The 22,500-nt window shown below is 48.0% G+C and overlaps 1 protein-coding gene across 1 annotated transcript in view; it reads right to left on the bottom strand.

Annotated features, from left to right (window-relative positions):
- LOC135537031 (fibrillin-1-like) overlaps window positions 1-22,500 on the bottom strand; it is a 125,397-nt gene that overhangs the window by 80,582 nt on the left and 22,315 nt on the right. The window contains 11 exon segments of the mRNA XM_064963243.1: window positions 2,068-2,121; window positions 3,833-3,985; window positions 4,650-4,772; window positions 8,454-8,576; window positions 11,152-11,211; window positions 11,214-11,276; window positions 11,357-11,476; window positions 11,799-11,954; window positions 14,480-14,701; window positions 14,811-14,963; window positions 17,764-17,889. Coding sequence (XP_064819315.1) covers window positions 2,068-2,121; window positions 3,833-3,985; window positions 4,650-4,772; window positions 8,454-8,576; window positions 11,152-11,211; window positions 11,214-11,276; window positions 11,357-11,476; window positions 11,799-11,954; window positions 14,480-14,701; window positions 14,811-14,963; window positions 17,764-17,889 — 1,353 coding nt within the window.

Raw genomic sequence — 22,500 nt, 5'->3', positions numbered from 1 at the left:
TACACACACAAACACACAGGCACACAAGGTTATTATCTGGGAGAGATACACACACAAACACACAGGCACACAAGGTTAATATCTGGGAGAGATACACACACAAACACACAGGCACACAAGGTTATTATCTGGGAGAGATAAACACACAAACACACAGGCACACAAGGTTATTATCTGGGAGAGATACACACACAAACACACAGGCACACAAGGTTATTATCTGGGAGAGATACACACACAAACACACAGGCACACAAGGTTAATATCTGGGAGAGATACACACACAAACACACAGGCACACAAGGTTATTATCTGGGAGAGATACACACACAAACACACAGGCACACAAGGTTATTATCTGGGAGAGATACACACACAAACACACAGGCACACAAGGTTATTATCTGGGAGAGATAAACACACAAACACACAGGCACACAAGGTTAATATCTGGGAGAGATACACACACAAACACACAGGCACACAAGGTTAATATCTGGGAGAGATACACACACAAACACACAGGCACACAAGGTGGGAGGGAGAGGATAAACACACAAACACACAGGCACACAAGGTTATTATCTGGGAGAGATAAACACACAAACACACAGGCACACAAGGTTATTATCTGGGAGAGATACACACACAAACACACAGGCACACAAGGTTATTATCTGGGAGAGATACACACACAAACACACAGGCACACAAGGTTAATATCTGGGAGAGATACACACACAAACACACAGGCACACAAGGTTAATATCTGGGAGAGATACACACACACAACACACACAGGCACACAAGGTTATTATCTGGGAGAGATACACACACAAACACACAGGCACACAAGGTTATTATCTGGGAGAGATAAACACACAAACACACAGGCACACAAGGTTATTATCTGGGAGAGATACACACACAAACACACAGGCACACAAGGTTATTATCTGGGAGAGATAAAACACACACAAACACACAAGGTTATATCTGGGAGAGATAAACACACAAACACACAGGCACACAAGGTTAATATCTGGGAGAGATACACACACAAACACACAGGCACACAAGGTTAATATCTGGGAGAGATAAACACACAAACACACAGGCACACAAGGTTATATCTGGGAGAGATAAACACACAAACACACAGGCACACAAGGTTATTATCTGGGAGAGATAAACACACAAACACACAACACACAAGGTTATTATCTGGGAGAGATACACACACAAACACACAGGCACACAAGGTTATTATCTGGGAGAGATAAACAAACACACACAGGCACACACAGGATAAACACACAAACACACACAAGGTTATTATCTGGGAGAGATAAACACACAAACACACAGGCACACAAGGTTATTATCTGGGAGAGATACACACACAAACACACAGGCACACAAGGTTAATATCTGGGAGAGATAAACACACAAACACACAGGCACACAAGGTTATTATCTGGGAGAGATACACACACAAACACACAGGCACACAAGGTTATTATCTGGGAGAGATAACACACAAACACACAGGCACACAAGGTTAATATCTGGGAGAGATAATATCACACACAAACACACAGGCACACAAGGTTATTATCTGGGAGAGATACACACACAAACACACAGGCACACAAGGTTATTATCTGGGAGAGATACACACACACACACACAAGGTTAATATCTGGGAGAGATACACACACAAACACACAAGGTTAATATCTGGGAGAGATACACACACAAACACACAGGCACACAAGGTTATTATCTGGGAGAGATACACACACAAACACACAGGCACACAAGGTTATTATCTGGGAGAGATAAACACACAAACACACAGGCACACAAGGTTATTATCTGGGAGAGATAAACACACAAACACACAGGCACACAAGGTTAATATCTGGGAGAGATACACACACAAACACACAAACACACAAGGTTAATATCTGGGAGAGATACACACACAAACACACAAGGTTAATATCTGGGAGAGAGAGACATTTCATTGAGACACACCAGGTTCCTTCTGATTTTGATCGTTACCTCTGCCATCGCTGGTAGTGCCGGGGCCGTTACTACACAGGGCCAGGAACTCAGCTGCAACACACACACACACACACACACACACACACACACACACACACACACACACACACACACACACACACACACACACACACACACACACACACACACACACACACACACACACACACACGGGTTAGTGAAACTACTAAACGAAATAACAGCGTCACATTTACCAACATCCAGAGATCTCAGAGCAAGTCATTTCATACCATGTTATTATCCGTTTCCATGCTTTCTCATTTGGTCTGGATATATATGAAATGAACCCTTAATGTGGTGGAACTTTGGCATCTTTTCAATATAGACTTTAACAGGAAGAGCTAATGAGAAATGACTGGTTGTAGTGTTATTATGTGTGGCGAGGTGGAGGGGTGGAGAGGGGTGGCAGTATGGAGGAGTGGGTGGGGGTGGAGGAGTGGAGGGGGTGGCAGGGTCGAGGATTGGGGGTGGAGGGGTGGAGGAGTGGGGGTGGAGGAGTGGGGGGAGGTGGAGTGGAGTGGAGAAGTGGGGGTAGAGGGGTGGGGGAGGTGGCAGGGTAGAGGAGTGGGGGTAGAGGGGTGGAGGGGTGGCAGGGTGGAGGAGTGGGGGTAGAGGGGTGGAGGACTGGGGGGTGGCAGGGTGGGGGTGGAGGAATGAAGGTGGAGGAGTGGGTGGAGGGGGTGGCAGGGTGGAGGAGTGGGGGTAGAGGGGTGGAGGAGGTGGCAGGGTGGAGGAATGGAGGTGGAGGAGTGGGTGGAGGGGGTGGCAGGGTGGAGGAGTGGGGGTAGAGGGGTGGAGGAGGTGGTAGGGTGGAGGAGTGGGGGGGTGACAGGGTGGGGGTGGAGGAATGGAGGTGGAGGAGTGGGTGGAGGGGGTGGCAGGGTGGAGGAGTGGGGGTAGAGGGGTGGAGTAGGTGGCAGGGTGGAGGAATGGAGGTGGAGGAGTGGGTGGAGGGGTGGCAGGGTGGAGGAGTGGGGGTAGAGGGGTGGAGGAGGTGGTAGGGTGGAGGAGTGGGGGGGTGACAGGGTGGGGGTGGAGGATTGGAGGTGGAGGAATGGGTGGAGGGGGTTGCAGGATGGAGGAGTGGGGGGTGGCAGGGTGGGGGTGGGGGTGGAGGAATGGAGGTAGAGGAGTGGTGGAGGGGGTGGCATGGTGAAGGAGTGGAGGAGTGGGGGTAGAGGAGTGGAGGTGGAGGTGGGGGTGGGGGTGGAGGAGTGGAGGAGTCAGACAGTCAGAGATTACAGGCCACAGCAGATGAAGACAACATCTCCTGTTTCTGTGGATTGAATCAGATTAAGAGTTGGACGGTTTATAGTGACCAACCATAGAACATCAGTGCATGGTAACGCTGTTACTTTGTCAGAGCCGGAACAGCCTGGATATCAATCTCTGTAATCATGACTCAGACAGAGTAAATGTCAAACTGCAGACTCCATCTTGATGCCTCAAGAGTGTGTGTCCCTCATATCGCTCTGTCTGTTGGACATCAGCTGGTCTGTGGTATTACTAACGTTAGCTGGGAGGCTAAAACACATCATCCACTTCACTCAGGACAACAGCATGAGTGGTGGCCGTGTAGACCCAGTTGTGTGTGTGTGTGTGCATGTGTATGTGTGTGTGTGTATGAGTGTGTGTGTGTGTGTGTGTGTGTGTGTGTGTGTGTGTGTGTGTGTGTGTGTGTGTGTGTGTGTGTGTGTGTGTGTGTGTGTGTGTGTGTGTGTGTGTGTGTGTGTGTGTATACCTGAATTTTGGGGTGGGCATGGTTGGCAGGACTCTCCAAAGGCGTACTCCACACTGGCACAGCAGCATTCTGACTTGGTCACGGCTCCGAAGAATGGCTTCACACACTGTCCCCGCTTGTATCCTCCATAACAAGTGCTGCGCATATGTGTGTCTGGAATCAGGATACAGAGAAAACTATGAATCTATCTCTTCTTGTTTCCCTCCCTCCCTCCCCCCCCTCCCCTCTCCTCCCTCCCTCGCCCTCCCTCCTCCCCCCTCCCCTCCTCCCCCCCCCTCCCCTCGCCCCCCCTCCCCCCCTCCCTCCCTCCCCCTCCCCTCCCCCCTCCCCCCTCCCTCCCTCCCTCCGCTCCCTCCCCCCCCCCCCCTCCCCCTCCCTCCCCCCTCCTCCCTCGCCCCCCCTCCCTCCCTCCCTCCCTCCTCCCTCCCCTCGCCCCCCCCTCCCTCCTCCCCCTCCTCCCTCCCTCCCTCCCCCCTCCTCCCTCCCTCCCCCTCCCCCCTCCCTCCCTCCCTCCCTCCCTCCCTCGTTCAGACAAACAACAGACAAACAACAGTGAAACAAACAGGATTGTGTATCGAAGGGATTGCAGCATTCCCCTGATCTGATATCATCCACAACGAATGCAGTCGACCCAAACTGTACACTTCCTGCCAGCCCACTCACATTGTGAAACCAGGAATATGGTCCCAAACCAATACTATGACCACACACTCTTAGAAAAAAAGGGTTCCAAAAGGGAATTTGTGATTGATTAAACCAAATCAATCAATCAATAATAGATTGATCATAGATCAGATTCTAGAGAGGAGACACTCACCGACACAGACGCGGCCATCCAGACCCACGGCCAGACCAGCCATACACTCACACCTGAACGACCCCTCCGTATTCACACAGTGGCCGTTCATACAGATCCCTGGAGTCTCACACTCATCAATGTCTGGGAGAGAGACAGAGGAGACAGGAGGAGAACAGGGGAGACAGGAGTGGAGAACAGAGGAGACAGGAGGAGAACAGGGGAGATAGGAGGAGAACAGGGGAGACAGGAGTGGAGAACAGAGGAGACAGGAGGGGAGAACAGGGGAGACAGGAGGAGAACAGGGGAGACAGGAGGAGAACAGGGGGAGACAGGAGGAGACAGGGGAGACAGGAGAGAACAGGGAGACAGGAGGAGGGAGAACAGGGGAGACAGGAGTGGAGAACAGAGGAGACAGGAGGAGAACAGGGGAGATAGGAGGAGAACAGGGGAGACAGGAGTGGAGAACAGAGGAGACAGGAGGGGAGAACAGGGGAGACAGGAGGAGAACAGGGGAGACAGGAGGGGAGAACAGGGGAGACAGGAGGGGAGAACAGGGGAGACAGGAAGGGAGAACAGGGGAGACAGGAGGAGACAGGAAGGGAGAACAGGGGAGACAGGAGGAGAACAGGAAGGGAGAACAGGAAGGGAGAACAGGGGAGACAGGAGGGGAGAACAGGGGAGACAGGAAGGGAGAACAGGGGAGACAGGAGGGGAGAACAGGGGAGACAGGAAGGGAGAACAGGAAGGGAGAACAGGGGAGACAGGAGGGGAGAACAGGGGAGACAGGAGGAGAACAGGGGAGACAGGAAGGGAGACAGGTGAAAGGGGTAGCAGGGGAACAAAGGTTATGATAGGATACAATGGAACACTATGAGACGGTTTACCAGACCTACATTAAGGCTATTACTGTCGAAAGATAACTGTCAATGTACACTGAGTTTACTAAACATTAAGAACACCTTCCTAATATTACGTTGTCAATGTACACTGAGTTTACTAAACATTAAGAACACCTTCCTAATATTAAGTTGTCAATGTACACTGAGTTACTACACATTAAGAACACCTTCCTAATATTACGTTGTCAATGTACACTGAGTTTACTAAACATTAAGAACACCTTCCTAATATTAAGTTGTCAATGTACACTGAGTTTACCAAACATTAAGAACACCTTCCTAATATTAAGTTGTCAATGTACACTGAGTTTACCAAACATTAAGAACACCTTCCTAATATTAAGTTGTCAATGTACACTGAGTTTACTAAACATTAAGAACACCTTCCTAATATTACGTTGTCAATGTACACTGAGTTTACTAAACATTAAGAACACCTTCCTAATATTACGTTGTCAATGTACACTGAGTTTACTAAACATTAAGAACACCTTCCTAATATTAAGTTGTCAATGTACACTGAGTTTACTAAACATTAAGAACACCTTCCTACTATTACGTTGTCAATGTACACTGAGTTTACTAAACATTAAGAACACCTTCCTACTATTACGTTGTCAATGTACACTGAGTTTACTAAACATTAAGAACACCTTCCTAATATTAAGTTGTCAATGTACACTGAGTTTACTAAACATTAAGAACACCTTCCTAATATTACGTTGTCAATGTACACTGAGTTTACTAAACATTAAGAACACCTTCCTAATATTAAGTTGTCAATGTACACTGAGTTTACTAAACATTAAGAACACCTTCCTAATATTAAGTTGTCAATGTACACTGAGTTTACCAAACATTAAGAACACCTTCCTAATATTACGTTGTCAATGTACACTGAGTTTACTAAACATTAAGAACACCTTCCTAATATTACGTTGTCAATGTACACTGAGTTTACTAAACATTAAGAACACCTTCCTAATATTCAGTCCTAATACTCCCTTTTATCTACACTGATTGAAGTGGATTTAACAAGTTACATCAATAAGGGATCATAACTTTCACCTGGTCAGTCTATGTCATGGAAAGAGCAGGTGTTCTTAATGTTTTGTACACTCAGTGTATATTTTCTCTTGAGCATACTTATTCCAGAAGCAGGCCTAACAAAGGTCTGGAAAACCAGCTCAATATCAACTGTCAAGTTATACCCACAAAATATCCTTCTGATTGTCCATGTAACTTCTCTTCTCTAGACTCAATCTGGTCAAGGTTGTTTATTTACTATAATTCTTTCACTTCAAACAACTTCAACTCCCACAGATGAACTGGACTTGACATTATTGAACTGGACTTGACATTATTGAACTGTGCTTGACATTATTGAACTGTGCTTGACATTATTGAACTGTGCTTGACATTATTGAACTGTGCTTGACATCATTGAACTGGACTTGACATTATTGAACTGGACTTGACATTATTGAACTGGACTTGACATTATTGAACTGTGCTTGACATCATTGAACTGGACTTGACATCATTGAACTGGACTTGACATCATTGAACTGGACTTGACATCATTGAACTGGACTTGACATCATTGAACTGGACTTGCCATCATTGAACTGGACTTGACATTATTGAACTGTGCTTGACATTATTGAACTGTGCTTGACATCATTGAACTGGACTTGACATTATTGAACTGGACTTGACATTATTGAACTGGACTTGACATTATTGAACTGTACTTGACATTATTGAACTGTACTTGACATTATTGAACTGTACTTGACATTATTGAACTGGACTTGACATTATTGAACTGGACTTGACATTATTGAACTGGACATTATTGAACTGGACTTGACATTATTGAGTGAAAATATTTGACTTGCAGTTTGCTAACCACTCTCTAAGGGCCACTTATTTCATGATTCAGCTATAATGGCTGTACAGTATAAGTTCACTCTTTATCTTCCTGGAAGATCATATAACCCAACAGAAGAAAAAGCTTTCTCCTGCTCCAGTCACATCGGCCCATAATGTAAACCACCGTGGTGTATTCTAACAACGACCCTAATGACGTGGAAACAGTGATGTGGCTGGTTGCTTTGTGTTATGTCTGGAACATGGGCTGTGTCCCAAATAACACCCTGTATCCTAAATAGTACCCCATGTTTGGCCAGGGTACATACTGTAGATCTCTGGTTGAAGTAGTACAGTATATTGGAATTAGCGTGCCATTTGGGAACCAACCTTGGTTTCCTCAGAGGCAGAGAAAGAGCACAGACCTCAACGGACTGTGTAGACTGTTAAACCTCTCTAGACTGCTAACCTCTCTAGACTGTGTAGACTGTTAAACCTCTCTAGACTGTTAAACCTCTCTAGACTGTGTAGACTGTTAACCCTCTCTAGACTGTGTAGACTGTTAACCCCCTCTAGACTGTGTAGACTGCTAACCTCTCTAGACTGTGTAGACTGTTAAACCTCTCTAGACTGTTAAACCTCTCTAGACTGTGTAGACTGTTAACCCTCTCTAGACTGTGTAGACTGTTAACCACTCTAGACTGTTAACCTCTCTAGACTGTAGACTGTTAACCCTCTCTAGACTGTAGACTGTTAACCTCTCTAGACCGCACAATTCATTACTGAGGAAATACATCCCTCTCTGAAATGAGACTCTCTCTACTCTATGTAGACTACTAGCAACAGAACTCCCATCGAGACTTTTTTTTACATGAATTTGCCACCTTTTGGTACATTTTTGTGGCATTGACACTTTTCAGGACATTTCCTGACTTTTACACTTTCCGGGACATTTCCTGACTTTTACACTTTCCGGGACATTGCATTTGACAGTTTTCATATACTTTTCTGATGCGGCAGACAGAGGGTTGTGATTGGACAGCAGACGTACCTACACAAAAGCGCCCGGTTGGATCGAGCAGATAGCCATGTTTACAAATACATTTAAAGCTTCCCTCGTCGTTGATGCACATCCCATTCAAACACATGTTCCTGATCAGACACTCATCCATGTCTGGGGGAAAGAAAGAAAGAAAACAAGAAAACAAACAAACAAACAAACGCACGCACACATGCAAACACACACACACACACACACACACACACACATATTAGGACAATATATACAGGTCATAGATAACAATAAGTCTAAATGAATCTAAAATATGTGGGAAAATACTATTAGAATATACAGAACGACTGCATGACTTCAAGTAGTGTAGAGGGTTCCAGATCTAAGATCGAGAATTAAGCAAGATTGAGAGAAAGAAAGAATGACAGAAACTAAGAGACAGAGAGAAAAGAGAGAGAGACAGAGAGAGAGAAACAGAGACAGAGAGAAACAGAGAGAGAGAGATAAATAAATAGAGAGAGAGAGAGAGAGAGAAACAGAGGCAGAGAGAAGAGAGAAACAGAGGAGAGAAAGAGACAGAGAGAAACAGAGCGAGAGAGAAAGAGAGACAGAGAAAGAGAAACAGAGAACACAGAGAGAAACAGAGAAAAAGAGAGAGACAGAGAGAGGCAGAGAGAAACAGAGAGAGAGAAAGAGAGACAGAAAGAGAGAGAGACAGAGAGACAGAGAGAGAGAAACAGAAAGACAGAGAGAGAAACAAAGAAAAGAGAGAGAGAAACAAAGAAAAGAGAGAGACAGAGAGAGAGAAACAGAGAACAAAAGAGAGAGAGACAGAGAGAAACATATAGAGATTGATGTATTTGACAGTATGTGTCAATAGGGCATGTTAATAAAGTTAATTAAAATGAAAATTGTGAGATATAGAGGGAAGAAAAGAGATCAACAGAGAGAAACAATGAGAAACAGAGACTAATGGAGACAAACAAAGATCAACAGAGACAGACAGAGATCAACAGAGATCAACAGAGACCAACAGAGATCAACAGAGACCAACAGAGACAAACAGAGATCAACAGAGACCAACAGAGACAAAAAGAGATCAACAGAGACCAACAGAGACCAACATAGATCAACAGAGACCAACATAGATCAACAGAGACCAACAGAGACCAACATAGATCAACAGAGACCAACAGAGATCAACAGAGATCCACAAAGACCAACAAAGATCAACAGAGACCAACAGAGATCAACAGAGACCAACAGAGACAAAAAGAGATCAACAGAGACCAACAGAGACAAACAGAGATCAACAGAGACCAACAGAGACAAAAATAGATCAACAGAGACCAACAGAGACAAACAGAGACCAACAGAGACAAACAGAGACCAAAAGAGACCAACAGAGACCAACAGAGACAAATAGAGACCAACAGAGACAAACAGAGATCAACAGAGATCAACAGAGACCATCAAAGACCAACAAAGAGAGAGACAGAGATCAACAGAGACAAACATAGATCAACAGAGACCAACAGAGACCATCAAAGACCAACAAAGAGAGAGACAGAGATCAACAGAGACAAACATAGATCAACAGAGACGAACAGAGACCAACAGAAACCAACAGAGACCAACAGAGACCAACATAGACCAACAGAGATCAACAGAGACCAACAGAGATCAACAGAGTCCAACAGAGATCCACAAAGACAAACAGAGATCAACCGAGACCAACAAAGATCAACAGAGACCAACATAGATCAACAGAGACCAACAGAGACCAACATAGATCAACAGAGACCAACAGAGACCAACATAGATCAACAGAGACCAACAGAGATCAACAGAGATCCACAAAGACCAACAAAGATCAACAGAGACCAACAGAGACAAAAAGAGATCAACAGAGACCAACAGAGACAAACAGAAACCAACAGAGACAAACAGAGACCAAAAGAGACCAACAGAGACCAACAGAGACAAATAGAGACCAACAGAGACAAACAGAGATCAACAGAGATCAACAGAGACCATCAAAGACCAACAAAGAGAGAGACAGAGATCAACAGAGACAAACATAGATCAACAGAAACCAACAGAGACCATCAAAGACCAACAAAGAGAGAGACAGAGATCAACAGAGACAAACATAGATCAACAGAGACCAACAGAGACCAACAGAAACCAACAGAGACCAACAGAGACCAACATAGACCAACAGAGATCAACAGAGACCAACAGAGATCAACAGAGTCCAACAGAGATCCACAAAGACAAACAGAGATCAACCGAGACCAACAAAGATCAACAAAGACCAACAGAGACCAACATAGATCAACAGAGACCAACAGAGACCAACATAGATCAACAGAGACCAACATAGATCAACAGAGACCAAAAGAGATCAACAGAGATCCACAAAGACCAACAAAGATCAACAGAGACCAACAGAGATCAACAGAGACCAACAGAGATCAACAGAGACCAACAGAGATCCACAAAGACAAACAGAGATCAACAGAGACCAACAGAGATCAACAGAGATCAACAGAGACCAACAGAGACCAACAGAGATCAACAGAGACCAACAGAGATCAACAGAGATCAACAGAGACCAACAGACCAAATGATCCACAAAGACAAATAGAGACCAACTAGGACCAACAGAGACCAACAGAGATCAACAGAGATCCACAAAGACAAACAGAGAGAGAGAGGTGTGTTTGAGACAGACCTTGACAGTTCTTCCCGTCAGTAGAGATCTCAAAGCCGGCGTTGCAGACACAGTGGAAGCTCCCTCAGTGTTCACACACCTTCCGTTGTTACAGATACGACCGTTTGCCACACACTCATCCAGGTCTGAAACACACACAGGACATTATATTCTCACCACTCTGTGTTTGTATATGTGTGTGTGTGTACAGTTGTGTGTGTGTTACCTCTGCACTCGGTCCTGGTAGCAGTAGACTGGAAGCCAGCAGGACACTGGCAGAAGTAGGATCCAGCCGTGTTCACACACTCTCCGTTCGCACACGGGTTCCGCTCACACTCATCATCATCTGGAGAGCAAGCACACTGTAAGAACCAAACTCTGTCCACCTGTCCCTACCACCCTTCCTCCCACCCCCTTCTCTCTCTCTCTCTCTCTCTCTTGCTCTCTCTCTCTTCCCTCCTTCTCTCCCTCCTCCATTGCTCCATCCCTCTCTCCCTCCTCCCCTCACCATCATGCCCTCTCCCTCCCTCCTCCATCCCTCTCACCCTACCCCCTCACCCTCCTGCCCTCTCCTCCCTCTCTCCTCTCTCTCCCTCCTCCCCTCACCCTACCCCCTCACCCTCCTGTCCTCTCCTCCCTCTCCCTCTCTCCATCGATCCATCCCTCACCGATACACTCTCCTCGTGAGTCTAGTCTGAAGCCCATGTTACAGTCACAGCGGTAGCTTCCAGGGGAGGGGACACAGCGGCCGTTCAGACACAGGTTCCTGTATACCGCACACATGTTAGTAATGCTGGTACTGATGTTCTGGGTCTGGATGATGCCTGGAGGGGGAGAGGGGGGAGAGGGGGAGATGTAGTGGAGAGAGGAGTAAAGGAGAGAGAGGGAGAGGATGAGGGAGAGGGATGTAGAGGGGAGAGGGGGAAGGAGAGAGAAGGAGAGAGAGGGAGAGGGATATAGTGGAGAGAGGGGGAAAGGAGAGAGGGATGTAGAGGGGAGAGGGGAAAGGAGAGAGAAGGAGAGAGAGGGAGAGGGATATAGTGGGGAGAGGGGGAAAGGAGAGGGAGGGAGAGGATGAAGGAGAGGGATGTAGTGGGGAAAGCAGAGTGAGTGAGAGGGATGTAGTGGGGAGAGGGGGAAAGGAGAGGGAGGGAGAGGATGAGGGAGAGGGATGTAGTGGGGAAAGGAGAGTGAGTGAGAGGGATGTAGTGGGGGAGAGGGGGAAAGGGAGAGAGGGAGAGGTGAGGGAGAGGGATGTAGAGGGGGAGAGGGGGAAGGAGGAGAGAGAGGGAGAGGGGATGAGGGAGAGGGATGTAGAGGGGAGAGAGGGGAAGGGAGGGAGAGGGAGAGAGGGGGAAAGGAGAGGGAGGGAGAGGATGAGGGAGAGGGATGTAGTGGGGAGAGGGGAAAGGAGGAGAGGGAGAGGATGAGGGAGAGGGATGTAGTGGGGAGAGGGGAAAGGAAGGAGAGGGGAGAGAGGATGAGGGAGAGGGATGTAGTGGGGGAGGGGGAAAGGAGAGGGAGGGAGAGGATGAAGGAGAGGGATGTAGTGGGGAGAGGGGGAAAGGAGAGGGAGGGAGAGGATGAAGGAGAGGGATGTAGTGGGGAGAGGGGAAAGGAGAGAGAAGGAGAGGATGAGGGAGAGGGATATTGTGGGGAGAGGGGGAAAGGAGAGGGAGGGAGAGGATGAGGGAGAGGGATGTAGTGGGGGAGAGGGGGAAAGGAGAGGGAGGGAGAGGATGAAGGAGAGGGATGTAGTGGGGAGAGGGGGAAAGGAGAGGGAGGAGAGTGAGAGGGATGTAGTGGGGAGAGGGGGAGGGAGGAGAGGGAGAGAGAGGGATGAGGTGGGGAGAGTGGGGGGAAAGGGAGAGGAGGGAGGGAGAGGGATGTAGTGGGGAGAGGGGGAAAGGAGAGGAGAGGGAGAGGGATGTAGTGGGGAGAGGGGGAAAGGAGAGAGAGGGAGAGGATGAGGGAGAGGGATGTAGTGGGGAGAGGGGGGGAAAGGAGAGAGGGAGAGGGATGAGTGGGGAGAGGGGGGGAGAGGGATGAGAGGGAGAGGGATTGTGGGGAGAGGGGGAAAGGATGAGTGGGGGAGGGGAGAGGATGAGGGAGAGGGATGTAGTGGGGAGAGGGGGGGAGGGAGGGAGAGGGAGGGAGAGGGGAGTGAAGGAGAGGGATGTAGTGGGGAGAGGGGGAAAGGAGAGGGAGGGAGAGGGGATGAGGGAGAGGGATGTAGTGGGGAGAGGGGGAAAGGAGAGAGGGAGGGAGAGGGATGTAGTGGGGAGAGGGGGAAAGGGAGGGAGGGAGAGGATGAGGGAGAGGGATGTAGTGGGGGAGAGGGGGAAAGGAGAGGGGGGAGAGAGAGAGGATGAGGGAGAGGGATGTAGTGGGGAGAGGGGGAAAGGAGAGGGAGGGAGAGTGGGGAGGATGAAGGGAGAGGGATGTAGTGGGGAGAGGGGAAAGGAGAGGGAGGAGAGGATGAGGGAGGGATGTGGGGAGAGTGGGGAGAGTGGGGAGGGGAGGAAGGAGGGAGGGAGGGAGAGGATGAGGGAGAGGGATGTAGTGGGGAGAGGATGGGGAGAATGTAGTGGGGGAGGGGGAAAGGAGGGAGAGGGAGAGGGATGTAGTGGGGAGAGGGGGGGAGAGGGGGAAATGTAGTGGGGGAGAGAGAGGGAGAGGATGAGGGAGAGGGATGTAGTGGGGAGAGGGGGAAAGGGGAGATGTAGTGGGGAGAGAGATGATGAGGGAGAGGGATGTAGTGGGGAGAGGGGGAAAAGAGAGAGAGGGAGAGGATGAGGGAGAGGGATGTAGTGGGGAGAGGGGGAAAGGAGAGGGAGGGAGAGGGATGTCGTGGCGAGAGGGGGAAAGGAGAGGGAGGGAGAGGATGAGGGAGTGGGATGTAGTGGGGAGAGGGGGAAAGGAGAGGGAGGGAGAGGATGAAGGAGAGGGATGTAGTGGGGAGAGGGGGAAAGGAGAGGGAGGGAGAGGATGAGGGAGAGGGATGTAGTGGGGAGAGGGGGAAAGGGGGAGAGGGGGAAAGGAGAGGGGGGGAGAGAGGATGAGAGGGATGTAGTGGGGAGAGTGGGGGGGGAAAGGGGGAGAGAGGGATGTTGTGGGGAGAGGGGGAAAGGAGAGAGGGAGAGGGGGTGAGAGACAGAAAGAGGGGTTACCACATTACCACATTCATAGTCATAAGAGGCACTTCATTACACATGCACCTCTAGTAATTATGTTGACCCACTACTGAAGGATTTCTTAACCATTAAGGTTTTAATATGACTCTGATTTTAACATGTGAGGAGGCTTCAGGGGTGAGAGGTGAGGGGTAAGAGGTCAGGGCACTACTTACTGGGTCCAGGGTATTGACCTGGTCCAGGCGGAGGCTGGAAAGGGATTGGTGGTCCTGGGTAGGGTGGTCTTGGGTAGATACCTGGGACCTGGGGAACTCCTGGTATTCCCCCTCCCCCGCCTGGGAGAGGCCCTCCCCCGCCTGGGAGAGTCCCTCCCCCGCCTGGGAGAGGCCCCCCCCCTGGACTGGTCTGCACCTGTGTGCACAGCTTCTGGTACTCATCTAGAGCAGAGAGAGAGATACATAGAAATATGACGAAATAGAGAACAAACATCTACAGCTAAAGTGAAAATGATTGCTGATTGGACATGAGTACTGGGTCAGTACCTACCAGTCCCTGTCATGGGGCACAACTCAGGACTGGACCCGTCTGACCAGCAGCGCCCACTGTCACAGCAGCACTGTATCTTGGTCAGGAGCTGGGAGTTCTGGTTGGCACAACGCCCGTTCAGCAGGCTGGCATAGCAGTACCCACCCCGGGCATCTGGAGAGAGACAAAACCAGACAACACCTGTTTATACCAAACACATCCTAGAAATACCCACCATGGATATCTAGAGAGAGAACGGGCTATTGGGATTCTGAGTTAAGTGGGGTGAGGGGCAGGGAGTGAGGAAAGAGGAGAGGAGAGGAGAGAAGGGGGAAAGAGGAAGGTGAGGGGAAGGGAGTGAGGATAGAGGAGAGAAGATGGGAGAGAGGAAGAGAGACAGAGGAAGATGAGGGAGGAGGGAAGAGGACAAACATCTCAACACAGGGCCAGAGCTTGTTGATGTTCATATTAATGTATAGTATTGGTGGGAAACAGATAGATATGTCTGGACCAGCAGCTCCCTCTGTGGAGCGGAAGGCTCATAGCGAACATTCCTTCCTCACAAACATCCTCTCCTGGGGGACTCTCTCTCTCTCTGTGTGTCTGTGTCTGTGTCTGTGTCTGTGTGTGTGTGTGTGTGTGTGTGTGTGTGTGTGTGTGTGTGTGTGTGTGTGTGTGTGTGTGTGTGTGTGTGTGTCAATTTGACCACTCTGACCCAAATTCCTGCCGGATCCTTTGTGAGTCGGACTGAACCGATCTGGTCCTGATTTACTGCTCTCTCTGGACATATTTGGAGGGGAGTTCCTGGTGTGTGTGTGTTGGAGAGGATGTGTGTGCATGTTCCTAACACGCATGGTCATCAACCCCCTGGCCAGTGGACCATTGCTGTTTCTCATTGGCACATACAAGCATACACACACACACAGACACACACACGCAAAACTGAATGCTTCCTCCACACTGACTACGCAGAGGCACCTGAGACAGAAAGGGTGTGTACAAACCAGTCTGACATGATGTCTCCTTCAGACAAGAGAATATCATATATCTCTATCTCTGTCTGTCTCTCCATGGTCCTGTCTAGTCAGGATACATCCAGTATATCAGTATCTCTGTCTGTCTCTCCATGGTCCTGTCTAGTCAGGATACATCCAGTATATCAGTATCCCTGTCTGTCTCTCCATGGTCCTGTCTAGTCAGGATACATCCAGTATATCAGTATCTCTGTCTGTCTCTCCATGGTCCTGTCCAGTATATCAGTATCCCTGTCTGTCTCTCCATGGTCCTGTCTAGTCAGGATACATCCAGTATATCAGTCTGTCTGTCTCTCCATGGTCCTGTCTAGTCAGGATACATCCAGTATATCAGTATCCCTGTCTGTCTCTCCATGGTCCTGTCTAGTCAGGATACATCCATATCAGTATATCAGTATATCAGTATCCCTGTCTGTCTCTCCATGGTCCTGTCTAGTCAGGATACATCCAGTATATCTCCCTGTCTGTCTCCCTGTGTTTCTCTCTCTCCAGCCCCCTTGTCTACCCATGCTGGGTTTATTATCGTCAATAGATCAGCTGTGCTGAGAAGCAGAATGATGTGCTAGCAGAGGTAGAAGAAAGCAGAGGTGGAAAACAGACAAATGGCAACAGAAGAAGTGTCTGTCTGGTCTCCATACTAACAGACCTGTCTGTCTGCATGGTCTCTCATGGTGTGCAGAGTTGTGTTTAAGGCATTAGCCAGAGACCGAGAGAGAGAGAGAGAAAGAGAGAGAGAGAGAGAGAGAGAGACAGGGAGAGGGTGAGAGAGACTGAAAGAGAGAGACTGAAAGAGAGAGAGACAGAGAGAGAAAGCTCTTTCGCAGCTCCTATAATGAAGCAGCAGGAAGAAGGAGGTATGCAGGTATGCACAGTGAGCACAGTGTGACATTACACCTCCCATCTCCTCTACTCTGTTCTCCTTCACTCTGCATTCAGAGAAAATAGCTCATTGTAGTGGAATTAGAGTGAAGCGACTACTGACCTAAATACTAACGGCTGGAAGTCTGGACAACGTTCAACTCCCCTCTCTCTTCCCTCTGCTCTCTGCCTCAGCCAGTGAGGAAGGACGGGGGAAGAGAGAGGGGGTAGAGCGAAAGATACACAGAGAGGGGAGAGAGGAGAGCAAGAGAGAGAGAGAGAGTTGAGCCGTGGCCAGCCTAGCAGACTGTAGTGCTAAAGGCTCCTCATTACCAGACTTATTGACTTACAGGGACCAGACTCTCTCTCTCTCTGTCTCTCCCTCTCTGACTTTCTCTCTCTGGCTGGCTAAAGAACAGCTGGTAGAGTTCCAGGTAGAGAGTAGAGTAAACAACAGCTGGTAGAGTTCCAGGTAGAGAGCAGAGTAAACAACAGCTGGTAGAGTTCCAGGTAGAGAGCAGAGTAAACAACAGCTGGTAGAGTTCCAGGTAGAGAGCAGAGTAAACAACAGCTGGTAGAGTTCCAGGTAGAGAGCAGAGTAAACAACAGCTGGTAGAGTTCCAGGTAGAGAGCAGAGTAAATAACAGCTGGAAGAGTTCCAGGTAGAGAGTAGAGTAAACAACAGCTGGTAGAGTTCCAGGTAGAGAGCAGAGTAAACAACAGCAGAGCAGGTGCAGTAAACAACAGCTGGTAGAGTTCCAGGTAGAGAGCAGAGTAAACAACAGCTGGTAGAGTTCCAGGTAGAGAGCAGAGTAAATAACAGCTGGTAGAGTTCCAGGTAGAGAGCAGAGTAAACAACAGCTGGTAGAGTTCCAGGTAGAGAGCAGAGTAAACAACAGCTGGTAGAGTTCCAGGTAGAGAGCAGAGTAAACAACAGCTGGTAGAGTTCCAGGTAGAGAGCAGAGTAATCAACAGCTGGTAGAGTTCCAGGTAGAGAGCAGAGTAAACAACAGCTGGTAGAGTTCCAGGTAGAGAGCAGAGTAAAACCAGGCTGCTGGTACAGTATGGAGGAGGAGGCTTACCTATACACCTGGAGCCATCCACTGGAGTGTAGTAGCCCTGAGAACACCTGCAGAAGTAACTGCCCACCGTGTTGGAACACTCTCCTCCACTACACAGACCTGGGATGCTAGAACACTCATCTAGATCTGGAGAGAGGGAAGGAGAGGAGAGGATAGGAGAGGAGAGGAGAGCAGAGCAGAGGAGAGGAGAGCAGAGCAGAGCAGAGCAGAGGAGAGGAGAGGAGAGGAGAGGAGAGGAGAGGAGAGGAGAGGAGAGGAGAGGAGAGGAGAGGAGAGGAGAGGAGAGGGGGAGAGGAGAGGAGAGGGAGGGAGGAGGGAGAGGGAGAGGAGAGGAGAGGAGAGGAGAGGAGAGGAGAGGAGAGGAGAGAGGAGAAGTGGGGAGACGAGAGGAGAGGAGAGGAGATGAGAGTAGCGGAGAGGAGAGGAGAGGCATAAATCGTTATTATTACCAAATTGCAATGTGTTTCACAGCATGTAGACATACAGACAACAACTGTGGTGATAATCAACTGTGACAAGACTGAAGTCGACTGGACTGCAGTGTTTAAGAGCGTGGAACAGTGTTTAACACGTTAGCCATGACAATGTGAAGAACTGTGTCACAGGATATTGGAGTGTTTATTGTAGTGTCTATTGGAGTGTTTGTCAGACAGCTAACCACTGAATGTATTTCACATCCATGGCAGTTCAGAAATATATCGGAAACGGTTTTGACACAGGCCAGTTTTCCTGCCATTATTTCTGGGCATGAAACCGTGCATACTTTTACCCTGCAAATTAGCACCACAAACCCTGCAGATCACTGAAAAGCAACCCTGCTCTGGCTGCTGGTCTGAATCAGTCCTGTTACAACTTGTCTGTCTTCTTTGTTAATGGGCCAATATTATTCAGTTTTAATATCTGCTAGAATAAGGCTTTATTCATGTAAGTCTCAAGGAAACACAGGTTTTTATTCTGAAGAGTCTGGTTCTTTAACAGGACAGTCATAATATAACCTCCGTCTTCTGGTGTTCCACAGAGGGACGGCCATGCTCTCACACCTGGGTTCAAATAGTACTGAAACAGAGGGACGGCCATGCTCTCACACCTGGGTTCAAATAGTACTGAAACAGAGGGACGGCCATGCTCTCACACCTGGGTTCAAATAGTACTGAAACAGAGGGACGACCATGCTCTCACACCTGGGTTCAAATAGTACTGAAACAGAGGGACGACCATGCTCTCACACCTGGGTTCAAATAGTACTGAAACAGAGGGACGGCCATGCTCTCAGACCTGGGTTCAAATAGTACTGAAACAGAGGGACGGCCATGCTCTCACACCTGGGTTCAAATAGTACTGAAACAGAGGGACGGCCATGCTCTCACACCTGGGTTCAAATAGTACTGAAACAGAGGGACGACCATGCTCTCACACCTGGGTTCAAATAGTACTGAAACAGAGGGACGGCCATGCTCTCACACCTGGGTTCAAATAGCTCTCACACCTGAAACTGAAACAGAGGGATGGCCATGCTCTCACACCTGGGTTCAAATAGTACTGAAACAGAGGGATGGCCATGCTCTCACACCTGGGTTCAAATAGTACTGAAACAGAGGGACGGCCATGCTCTCACACCTGGGTTCAGATAGTACTGAAACAGAGGGCGACCATGCTCTCACACCTGGGTTCAAATAGTACTGAAACAGATTTATAAAGCCATGCTCTCACACCTGGGTTCAAATAGTACTGAAACAGAGGGACGGCCATGCTCTCACACCTGGGTTCAAATAGTACTGAAACAGAGGGATGGCCATGCTCTCACACCTGGGTTCAAATAGTACTGAAACAGAGGGACGGCCATGCTCTCACACCTGGGTTCAGATAGTACTGAAACAGAGATGAATGTGACTAGGGGACCATGCTCTCACACCTGGGTTCAAATAGTACTGAAATAGAGGGACGGCCAAATAATTTCAAAAACTGTATCTGTGCTTGATTGAGCCTTTAGCTACGGAGCAAATAAGAAAGTCACAAACCCCACCCACCTGGAACTCCAGACAGGGCTAAAACAAACGCTCAACAAACGCTCAACAAACGCTCAACAAACGCTCAACAAACGCTAAATGATTTCAAATCAAATGTATTTATAAAGCCCTTCTTACATAAGCTGATGTCACAAAGTGCTGTACAGAAACCCAGCCTAAAACCTCAAACAGCAAGCAATGCAGGTGTAGAAGCATGGTGGCTAGGAAAAACTCCCTAGAAAGGCCAGAACCTAGAGAGGAACCAGGCTATGAGGGGCTATGAGGGGTGGCCAGTCCTCTTCTGGCTGTGCCGGGTAGAGATTATAACAGAACATGGCCAAGATGTTCAAATGTTCCTAGATGACCAGCAGGGTCAAATAATAATAATCACAGTGGTTGTCGAAGGTGCAACAGGTCAGCACCTCAGGAGTAAATGTATTTGAACCCAGGTCTGTAGACAATAGATGAATGTGTCTACATTCTGTACCATTCTGCTAGGACGACCATAGATGAATGTGTCTACATTCTGTACCATTCTGCTAGGACGACCATAGATGAATGTGTCTACATTCTAGGACGACCATAGATGAATGTGTCTACATTCTGTACCATTCTGCTAGGACGACCATAGATGAATGTGTCTACATTCTGTACCACTCTGCTAGGAAAACCATAGATGAATGTGTCTACATTCTGTACCATTCTGCTAGGACGACCATAGATGAATGTGTCTACATTCTGTACCACTCTGCTAGGACGACCATAGATGAATGTGTCTATGAATGTGTCTACATTCTGTACCACTCTGCTAGGACGACCATAGATGAATGTGTCTACATTCTGTACCACTCTGCTAGGACGACCATAGATGAATGTGTCTGTATTCTGTACCACTCTGCTAGGACGACCATAGATGAATGTGTCTACATTCTGTACCACTCTGCTAGGACGACCATAGATGAATGTGTCTCTATTATGTACCACTCTGCTAGGACGACCATAGATGAATGTGTCTGTATTCTGTACCACTCTGCTAGGACGACCATAGATGAATGTGTCTACATTCTGTACCATTCTGCTAGGACGACCATAGATGAATGTGTCTACATTCTGTACCACTCTGCTAGGACGACCATAGATGAATGTGTCTACATTCTGTACCACTCTGCTAGGACGACCATAGATGAATGTGTCTACATTCTGTACCACTCTGCTGACCATAGATGAATGTGTCTACATTCTGTACCACTCTGCTAGGACGACCATAGATGAATGTGTCTACATTCTGTACCACTCTGCTAGGACGACCATAGATGAATGTGTCTACATTCTGTACCACTCTGCTAGGACGACCATAGATGAATGTGTCTACCATAGATTCTGTACCACTCTGCTAGGACGACCATAGATGAATGTGTCTACATTCTGTACCACTCTGCTAGGACGACCATAGATGAATGTGTCTACATTCTGTACCACTCTGCTAGGACGACCATAGATGAATGTGTCTACATTCTGTACCACTCTGCTAGGACGACCATAGATGAATGTGTCTACATTCTGTACCACTCTGCTAGGACGACCATAGATGAATGTGTCTACATTCTGTACCACTCTGCTAGGACGACCATAGATGAATGTGTCTACATTCTGTACCACTCTGCTAGGACGACCATAGATGAATGTGTCTACCATTCTGTACCACTCTGCTAGGACGACCATAGATGAATGTCTACATTCTGTACCACTCTGCTAGGACGACCATAGATACATTCTGTACCACTCTGCTAGGACGACCATAGATGAATGTGTCTGTATTCTGTACCACCCTGCTAGGACGACCATAGATGAATGTGTCTACATTCTGTACCACTCTGCTAGGACGACCATAGATGAATGTGTCTACATTCTGTACCACCCTGCTAGGACGACCATAGATTAATGTGTCTGTATTCTGTACCACTCTGCTAGGACGACCATAGATGAATGTGTCTACATTCTGTACCATTCTGCTAGGACGACCATAGATTAATGTGTCTGTATTCTGTACCACTCTGCTAGGACGACCATAGATGAATGTGTCTACATTCTGTACCACTCTGCTAGGACGACCATAGATGAATGTGTCTACATTCTGTACCATTCTGCTAGGACGACCATAGATGAATGTGTCTACATTCTGTACCACTCTGCTAGGACGACCATAGATGAATGTGTCTACATTCTGTACCATTCTGCTAGGACGACCATAGATGAATGTGTCTACATTCTGTACCACATAGATGAATGTGTCTGTATTCTGTACCATTCTGCTAGGGACGACCATAGATGAATGTGTCTACATTCTGTACCACTCTGCTAGGACGACCATAGATGAATGTGTCTGTATTCTGTACCACTCTGCTAGGACGACCATAGATGAATGTGTCTACATTCTGTACCACTCTGCTCATAGATGAATGTGTCTACATTCTGTACCACTCTGCTAGGACGACCATAGATGAATGTGTCTACATTCTGTACCACTCTGCTCTGACCTGAATGTGTCTACATTCTGACCATAGGACGACCATAGATGAATGTGTCTACATTCTGTACCATTCTGCTAGGACGACCATAGATGAATGTGTCTACATTCTGTACCATTCTGCTAGGACGACCATAGATGAATGTGTCTACATTCTGTACCACTCTGCTAGGACGACCATAGATGAATGTGTCTACATTCTGT

The sequence above is a fragment of the Oncorhynchus masou genome, unplaced genomic scaffold (assembly GCF_036934945.1).
Source record: "Oncorhynchus masou masou isolate Uvic2021 unplaced genomic scaffold, UVic_Omas_1.1 unplaced_scaffold_700, whole genome shotgun sequence".
Classification (NCBI taxonomy): domain Eukaryota; kingdom Metazoa; phylum Chordata; class Actinopteri; order Salmoniformes; family Salmonidae; genus Oncorhynchus; species Oncorhynchus masou.
Note: the sequence above shows the minus strand (reverse complement) of the source record. Positions and strands in the feature narration are given on the sequence as shown.